We start from the raw sequence: 9,930 nt of genomic DNA on the forward strand, positions 1-9,930 counted from the left end.
GTTCAAATCTATTTATTTTGTACATATATCAAAGTACCCTCTTGGTTGAGAAAACGGAAAGAAAAAAGCCGTAATGCAGAGGAAACAATGGATGAAGATGCTCAAGTCAACCTGTTACCAAAACAAAAAACAAATAATAATGATAAGAATAAACTTATGCTAATAATTATAATATCATTAAAATCATTAATGATAGTAATAAAAATACTGTTTTAGTATTTTATGTATAAAGAACATAATTTCTATTTTTTTTTATATTTTACTTTTTTATTATTTTTTTTCTTTTACATCTAATCTTCTAAATTTAGCTCCATTACTATAGGGACAGCATTTAATCAAGGAGACAGAGAGCTTTTGTGTACTTTACAAACTAAAATCTTCAGCCCTTTTACAGGTCCTGTCCAGTATACTTGACACAAGTAAATGCATTATACACAAAATCTGAATTTACATTTGAAATTTTTAACTTACAAGAGTCATCCCCAAAACGATAGCTGGCAGTTTGTATCAATCATCAAATGCTGTCACCAAGTTGTACTCTAAACTTACATGAATAATCAGCCTTTCATGGACTCAAGACGTTAAGACTTGACAACGAGGCAGAATACACAATATGGCTCTGGCATCATGTACTAATGACACCTGAAGACAGCCAGACACACAACTTTCACGGAATTAATACGCTCATAGATATCTTGACTGCTTAAGAATCTAGATGATTTGAGTTCTGAGGATGACGTATTGCTGCGAGAGTGCTTGACATTTGATCAAAGCGACAATTTTCTGATGATGAGACTTTCATCATTGTTTCTTGTGTCTAACCTGTCATTTGTGGAATATACATATAAGAAAACACTTCTACTACTTTTTTTTCTAATAGGAAAAAAGAAATCACTGGGAAGCATATCAGGACTCTGGGAAAATTCACTCTTACATGGACTTCAGTGGCCTGAACTCCTTTTCTTCTTCACAGTTGCATGATATCCTCCGACACTTTTCGTGTTCAAAATAAGGAGCATAATTTCCCCCTCAACTACACCTGAATATTGGCAAACCCATCCTCTTCATTTAGCAATAAAAGTAAGACAATTCAGGCTTGTACCGAAGGTGAGGTCTAGGCTCAACTTCTATACATCTGGCACATAGTTGAGGTCCTGTTTGAATTAGAGTGCGAGTTTGAGTTTCGAAATGAGTGACAGTAACCTCACTGGGCACTTGCCGGGTCTCTCTTATGCATGTTGCCTAAATGCCAAGCTAATGCTCCAGTTTCTCTGAATCCTCTGTTGAAAATGGGATGCTGAGAGGGCTCTCCATTGGCATAGTTCCACTCAGGGTACATCAAATTATGCTTGTGTCTGAATTTGTCACAATACGGGTACTCAAATGGCTTTTCACCATAGGGCTTTTCAGCAAGTGCTTTCTCAGCATACTGCTTCTCAGCATACTGCTTTTCAGCGAAAGCTTTTTCAGCAAACGCTTTTTCGGCAAAAGCTTTTTCAGCAAAAGCCTTCTCAGCAAAAGCCTTCTCAGCAAAAGCTTTTTCAGCAAAAGTCTTTTCTGCGAAAGCCTTTTCAGCGAAAGCTTTCTCTGCAAAAGCTTTCTCAGCAAATGCTTTCTCAGCATAAGCTTTTTCAGCAAATGCTTTCTCAGCAAAAGCCTTATTTTCAACAAAAGCTTTGTTTTCAACAAAAGCCTTGTTTTCAGCAAAAGCTTTGTTGTCAACAAAAGGCTTGTTGTCAACAAAAGGCTTGCTGTCGACAAAAGGTTTGCTGTCTACAAAAGGCTTGTCACATGCATTGCTTGGTACAGGAATCTTCAAGTCAGACTTTGGTGTGATCTTCTTTTCCCCTTGGGCACGTTTCAGAGCCTTTTCACCTGTGTGCATCTGTATGTGGTGCATCAGATGTGACTTCTGAGTAAACTTTTTGTCACAAAATGAACACTCAAAGGGCTTTTCACCAGTGTGAATCTGAATATGACGTGTTAAATCAAATTTCAAAATGAACTTCTTGTCGCAATATGTACACTCAAAGGGCTTGTCTCCTGTATGGATCCATATGTGACGCAACAGATTTGACTTCTGAGGAAACTTCTGCTCACAATATGAGCAGTTGTATGGCTTTTCACCAGTGTGTATACGAATATGTTTGGTTAAATGAGACTTCTGGGTGAATTTCTTGGCACAAAATGTACAGTCAAATGGCTTTTCACCTGTATGAATCCGCACATGCTTTATCAAGTTGTCTTTCCTTGTAAATTTCTTTTCACAGAACGTACAATGGAAAGGTTCTTCACCAGTGTGAATCCGTAGGTGTAGGTGAAGCTGAGCCTTCTGAGTGTATTTCTTGTCACAATAGGAACATTCAAACTGCTTTTCAGTTGCATGAATTTGGATGTGCTTTGTCAAGTCTGCCATCTGAATGAATTTCTTATCACATTGTGTGCACTGGAAGGGCTCTTCACTTGCATGAAACTGAACGTGTGTCATGTGAGTCATCATCTCAGCTTTCATTGTGAATTTCTTACCACAAACAAAAATATGATAGACTCTCTAATTGTCTATCTCAATGCAGATCTCACAAAGTCACACTTCTAACTACTTATCTCCTTTTCCTCCCACCTATATGGAGACAAGGATATTACTGATCCCAGATTTCTTTGTCACTTGCTACTCCATTTTTGCAAATCAGTTTCTTATAGGATTTACTGACAGCACTAGTCTAATAACATCACTGTCCTACAAAAGTCCCAAATACTGATGTCATCTCTAGTATATACACTAAAGGCAGCTTGAGGCAGGTGAATGTCCAGATGTGGGACAGATGTGTATGTGGGTGCCTGCAATGAAATCAAGTTTTCATTAGTCATTTTTGAAGTTACTGAAGTCTTGAAGACTATCAATCTCTCTTTTAACCCAATTTAACTCAATGAAAGCCACACAGTGGTTGCTGATTAGAATAATGGGGACCATATGTTTTCCTAGATGCCTGCAACTTTGACCCAGCCATATTTGATTAGTGGGTGACATGAACATGCCATCATGGGAATACTTGACTAAGAGCTAGAGTGATGGGAACTTGCCGTCATGAAAATTTCTGCTAAAGGCCAGGGTAACAGGAATGACTCACCATAGGTGCACAAAGCTCTTGAAGGGTGCTTAGACTTAGTGGGCATTTAATGAAGGGACTTTTGAATTATAACCATCAATAAACGAATGTGGAATGTACTGTGCGTGAGCCATGGCTGGAAGAACACTGGCTCAGGATCCTGTCCCCGTGACCAGTAGTGTAGGTTGTATTACACAAATTTGAACATTAGGGGAAAAAATTTAATGACCCAAAATAACAAAATGTTACTCATTATTGTTAACATTGCACTGTGCATGATTACTTAGAGAGATGATATGGAGTTTGTGTAAGAAAAACAGTCTATTACTATATGGATAAAGCAAATCAAATGACAAATAAGACATTGGAAAAAAAATGGCAAAAAAAAAAAAGTTAAAAACACTTATGCAAAAAAAGAGAAAGTGAAGTCTTGTCACCATACAAAAGTGATTGTGCATGCCCAGCCTACAAGCTGCACTCAAGTATGCCTAATGCCCATATTTTGGGCCATGTGCATCTGGATCCAAGAGATTAATCAATAAAAGAACATGAAGAAACATCTAGCGTTTACATGTGTCCATATTTGTGTACGTGTTTTCATGTGTGTTTGTGTGCTAAAGTATATTCATACATGTGTGTGTGTGTGTTAGATTTACATTTATATATTTAAAAAAAAACACACACACACAAAAACACACACCCCCACACACACCCCCCAAAACAAACCCACACCACCACACCCCACCACACACACCCACCACCCCACCCCACTACCCCAAAAACACACACACACCCCACCCCCCACAACCCCACACATTATAATTGGTGTTAAGAAGTGTTTATATGTCTTTATAGTGTGTTGTGAGTTGGTGTGTGGTGAGTGTGTTTTTTTTTTTTTTTTATGTGTGGTGTGTGTGTGTGTGTGTGTATGTGTTGTGGTTTGTTGGGGTTTTGTTGTGTGTGTGTGTGTGTGTTGTGTGGTGTGTGTGTGTGTGTGTGTGTGTGTGTGTGTGTGTGTGTGTTTTATTTTTTTTTTTTTTTTAGGGGAAAAATATAATTAAATCCTAAACAACACACACAAAATAAAAACCCAAAAACCCCCCAACACACCACAAAAACACGACACAAATTTTTACCCAGCCCCCTACATCACGCACACACACACATCACACACACCCCAAACCCAAACACCACACCACACACACACACCACACACCACACACACACACACCCCACCACACCACACACACACACCCCCTACACACACACCTATAATTTTAAACATAAAAGGTTAAAATAAAATAAAAAAATCCCCCCCCCTTTATTATAGGTTATATAAATTAATTAGTTGGTTTAGGTGTGGGGTTGATGTGAGTGTGGTTGAATGTGAGGGTGAGTGTGAGTGGGGAGTGTGGGTGTGTGTGAGTGAGTGAGTGAGTGAGTGAGGGGAGTGAGTGAGTGAGTGAGTGAGTGGTGAGTGAGTGAGTGGTGAGTTGTGGAGTGGGGGTGCGAGTGGTGGGTGAGTGGAGTGTGTGTGGATGGTGGTGGAGTGGTGGTATGTGGTGGTGCAGTGGTGGTGCATGGTGTGTGTGAGGGTTTTGGGGAGTGTGGTGGTGATTGTGGTGTGAGTGTGTGTGTGTGTGTGTGTGTTTTGTGTGTGTGTGTGTGTGTGGTTGTAATGTTGTATGTTGTTGTTGTTGGGTTTTTGTGTGTGTTTTGTGTGTGTGTTTTTTTTTTTGGGGGGGAAATTTTTGGGGGTTGGGGGTTTTTTTCATTGGGGTTTTTTTTTTTGGTTTTGGGGGTTTTGGTTTGGGGGTTTTTTTGGGTTTTTTTGGGGGGGGGGAGGGTTTTTTTTTTGGTTTGGTTTTTATTTATTGGATTTTATGTTTTGGGTTTTGTTGTTTTTTTTTGTATTTTTTTGTGTTTGTTTTTGTGTTGTTTTGTTGTTGTTTTGTTGTTGTTTTTTATTGTGGGTTTTTTTGTGTGTGTGTTGTGGGGTGTGGGGGTGTGGGGGTTTGGGGATTGTTGGGGTTTTTTTTTTTTTGGTGTTTTTTGGGTTTGTTTTTTTGTTTGGGGGGGGTGTTTTGGGGTTTGGGTGGGGGGGTGTTGTGTGTGTGTGTGTTGTGTGGTGTGTTGTGTGTCTGTAGGTGGGGTTTTTTTTTTTTTTTTTTTTTTTTCGAACAGGGGACAGGGGCTTTTTAAGGGGTTTTAAAGGGGTTTTTTTTTGGGGTTGGGGGAAAATTTTTTTTGTTGGTTTTTTTGTTTTTTTTATTTTTATTTTGGGGTTTTGGAGGGGGTTTTTAATTTAGGGTTTTTTTGTTGTTTGGGGGATTTTAGATTTGGGGATTTTTTTTGGGTTTGGGTTTTTTTTTTTTTGTTGGGGGTTTTTTTTTTTTTTTGGGTTTTTTGTGTTTTTTGGGTTTTTGGGGGGTGGGTTTTGGTGGGTTTTTTTTTTTTTTTTGCGTGTTTGGGGGTTTTGGGGGTATTTTTGGGGTTTCCGGTTTTCCCTTTTTTGGGGTTTTGTGGGCTTCTTTTGGGGGGGGGGTTTTGGGTTTTTGGGGGGGGTTTTTTGGGGGGTTTTGGGGGGGTTTTGGGGGTTTGGGGTTTGGGGTTTTTTTTTTGGGGGGGTTTGGGGGGGGTGGGGCAGCTGGGGGGTTCTCCTTCCAAAAACCCCCCAAAAAAAACAAACCCACCACCCAAAAAAAAACGCTTCAAAAAACCCCAAAAAAAATAAAAAAATTTAAAAAAATAACCCCAAAATTTTATTTTTTAAAATAAAAAAAAAACAAAAACCCAAAAAAAAAATAAAAAAAAAAAAAAAAAAAATTCACAATAACACACACTCACAACACTACACAAGAACTCAACACAACATCACTAACATATAGAAATTATAACCATAAACAATTATACGTATCTGTTCATATGTGTGTGTGAGTATGAATGTGAGTGTGAGTATGTGTGAGTGAGTGAGTGAGTGAGTGAGAGTGAGTGAGTGAGTGAGTGAGTGAGTGAGTGAGTGAGTGAGTGTGAGTGAGTGAGTGTGAGTGTGATGTGGTGTGAGTGTGTGTGTGTGTGTGTGTGTGTTTTGTGTGTGTGTGTGTGTGTGGTATGTATGTATGTGTGTGTGTGTGTGTGAGTGTTGGTGTGTGTGTGTGTGTGTGTGTGTGTGTTGTGTGTGTGTGTGTGTTGTTTTTTGTGTGTGTGTTTGTGTGTGTGTGTTTTGTGTGTGTTGTGTTGGTGTGTGTGTGTGTCTATGTCTATGTCACACACACACACACACACACACATAAATAATAAAATTTATATAACATATAAATAATAATATAACATATACAATTTATAATAATAACAAGAAAATTTATAATGTTAACAATAATAATGTAATAATAACAATCATTATTATCAATATTATTATCCTGCTTATTATCATTATTTTCCTGATTATAATCAAAATGATGATGATGATAACAACAACAACAATAAAAACAATAACAATAACAATAACATGATGATGATGATGATGATGATGAGATGATGATGATGATGATGATGATGATGATGATGATGATGATGATGATGATGATGATGATGATGATGATGATGATGATGATGATGATGATTATAATTATAATAATTATAATAATTATAATGATGATAATGATGATAATGATAATAATGATAAATGATAGTAATAGTAATAATAGTAATAATAATAATAATAATAATAATAATAATAATAATAATGATAATAATTATGATAACAATAACAACAACAATAATTCTAACAATGAATAGTAACAAAAAAATAAAAATAAAAAGAAAATAAATAATAATAATAAAAAATAATAATAATAATAATAATAATAATAATAATAATAATAATAATAATAATAATAATAATAATAAGTGAAAGTGAAAGTAAAAGTAAAAGTATACATAAAAGTAAAAGTAAAAATAAAAATGTAGAAATAGAAACAAAACAAAACAAAAACAAAAAATAAATAAATAAAAAATAAATAAAAATTAAAATGAAAACATCGATATCAATAGTAACAGTAACTGTAACAGAAACAGCAATTCTATCAATAACAACTCTGGTACATGTAAAGGCAAGAGTAAGTGTACAAGTACGAGTAATAGCAAAAGCAATACTAATGCTAATGCTAATGACAATGACAACAGTATTAACAACATTAATGACAGTGGCAATGACAATGATAAGGTTGACAGTAATGATGATAGTGGTGATGATGATAAATAGTGATAGTAGCAGCAGCAGCAATTGTAGTGACAACAATAAGAATTATTATCACTATCAATATTTCTAGTAGTAATAATAGTAGTAGTATTCTTACTTATTACTGATACTGGATTTATTCTTGACATTGTTTTCCTTAGCTATTGGAATTATTTTAATTATTGATAATATTTTATCATTAACATTATCTATATCATAAATGATACTGATATTATCATCATTATTATTACTGTCATTATCATTATCATTGTCATTATCTTCATCATTATCATAATTATCATTGCTATCATCATCATCACCCCATTACCACCATCACCATCATTGCCACTGCTGCCACCACCACCATCACTATCACCATTACCATCATTATCACCATCACTTAGATTTATCACCTTTACCATGATCATCATGATCATCATTATCTTTATCATCATCATCACCACCACTTCATCACCATCAACATCATTATTACTAATTATAATAATAATTTTATGAAGGGACTACAGACATAAACAATCCAATAATATATGTATAGTACTGGCAACACTAACCTTTCTTTTTTTCTTATTTTTGTATTTTTTTTTTTTAGATTTAAATAATGCTGGAGTATATATGTCTAAACCTATGTACACTTTGGTTCAATAATCAGAATTAATAAAAACAATAACACCCATGTATATTTGGCACTTTTGTGCTTCTATATATTTTTGAAAGCTCAGGAAATGTTTATATTACACCCAGAATGACAATCAATTACTGTATCCTCTACACCTAACAGTCCTTCAAAACATATATTCTAATGGGAATTCAACTAGATCCATTATGAGAAATCTACACACTCTATAGAGCAAGAATACAAGTGATTGAGGCTTGCTGACCTTTGCTGGAGTGCCAGAGGTAACAGCAATAGACTGAGTTGGGATGTTTTAAGTGGATTTGGACAAGTGTTATTATTATAAGTAAAAAAAAAATAATAATAATAATAAATGAAAAAAAATAGAAACACTGTGGGCTTCTTGTAAACACTTACTGGACACTCCATTTTACAAAATGAACATTGCTAGCTTATCCCAACTTGTAAACTTTGATTACTTGATTCACTCTATCATCCATAAATAAATACACAATACATAACATAATTTCCACAATGTAAACCAATGCTAATGTTAGTTTAGACAGTGTAAAGTCTTCATTACTAATTTATTGTATACCCTTCCCATATTTCTCTCCATACATAAAAGTTATCACTTAAGTTTTGCCATTTTTAACAATCCATCATTAAATTTTAAAAACAACTAACACTGCAATTCAGTTTAAGAAAAAGGCAAATACAATCATTACCTATCTTAGTATTTTTTGTAAAAAAAAAAAAAAAAAAAAAAAAAAAAAAAAAAAAAATCAAGTACTTAGTATATGAACTTGAAGACTTAAATCGCCTACTTTAAAATCAACAATTTTCCTGAAAAAAAAATGAGGAAGCTGAACAGGCAAATGAAAAAAGAATGAAGAAAATACATAAGAAAAAATAAGAATATTTCCTCGAGAACTCTTAAGGCTTGACAAAGGAGAGAGAAAAACAAAGCCAAAAATCTCATACAATTTAAAGGGAATTATATAATTTCCACTCATTTTTTAAGTCTTCATATCCTCTTTTGATAATATAAAAATAGTTGGACATCAGTTAGAGTGAAAAAGATAAGTTATAGTTAAAATATTACCTGAGTTCTGAGAGCAAATTGAGAAAACGATAATTGTTGATGCTCGAAGTCGTCGTCAGGAGTCAGGACGTAAATTTTGAGGATAACAGCAAATATGTAATAGGAGAACACGCGTTATTTTAGAAAGTTCATGGATATTGGTATCTTTCCTCTAGTGCGTTTATTTTTCGGTTTCTTGGTTATAACTTGCATTTGAGGAACGATGCGCATTAGACAATTTATAACAACTATAAATTATGGCTTTGTTCTAACGACAAACTCAAGCAGATTCATTATCGAAAGAATTCTCGTCAGGTTTTATGAAATGTCAAAAATGTGCGAGGCGAAGGAAAATAAATATGGTAATGCATTTAAACAAAAATAATACTACTCTGTGGAGTTACTGAAAAAGACATCTCTTGGCATTCCTTGCTCAAGACTCAACCGATATATTTTTTTAGCATTAACATCAATCTCTTAAAATTAATCAATGGCGTTGCCTTTTTAGCAGCTATTTCCTAAATCAGTGGAAAACTGCTTAAAATCTACATCCGACCTGTATTTGTATTTCTAAAGCTTGCGTCTTACAGAAATAGTTGCTGATTTGAACTAATGAGCATTTCAAGATCTTGACAAAGAAAAAGAAAATATAGATATCAATAATTCGCACGAAAAGTCTGAGCCATGAGGGAAGACTTTCATTTAAATTAACAAGAATACTATATTGTTACATAGTATTCTTGGTGGTTATGGGTTCTTTTTTCACACATATCACATTTCAGCTAGACAGTACCGGCACTTTTTTTTTTTTTTTTTTTTTTTTTGAGAGAGAGAGAGAGAGAGAGAGAGAGAGAGAGAGAGAGAG

At 34.8% G+C, this 9,930-nt stretch overlaps 1 protein-coding gene across 1 annotated transcript; it reads right to left on the reverse strand.

Annotated features, from left to right (window-relative positions):
- Positions 1-245: 245 nt before the first annotated feature.
- On the reverse strand, positions 246-9,202 carry LOC119587073 (gastrula zinc finger protein XlCGF57.1-like). Its single transcript, XM_037935853.1, has 2 exons — positions 9,087-9,202; positions 246-2,838 (listed from the first exon to the last, which is right to left on the reverse strand). The coding sequence occupies exon 2, from the start codon at positions 2,510-2,512 to the stop codon at positions 1,205-1,207; it is 1,308 nt and encodes a 435-aa protein (XP_037791781.1). The 5' UTR covers positions 2,513-2,838; positions 9,087-9,202; the 3' UTR covers positions 246-1,204.
- Positions 9,203-9,930: the final 728 nt, after the last annotated feature.

The sequence above is a fragment of the Penaeus monodon genome, chromosome 1, assembly GCF_015228065.2.
Source record: "Penaeus monodon isolate SGIC_2016 chromosome 1, NSTDA_Pmon_1, whole genome shotgun sequence".
NCBI classification, from domain to species: domain Eukaryota; kingdom Metazoa; phylum Arthropoda; class Malacostraca; order Decapoda; family Penaeidae; genus Penaeus; species Penaeus monodon.

Bases quoted from the DNA above. Each gene is read 5' to 3' on its own strand.
- LOC119587073 (XM_037935853.1), bottom strand. From the start codon at position 2,512: ATGAAAGCTGAGATGATGACTCACATGACACACGTTCAGTTTCATGCA.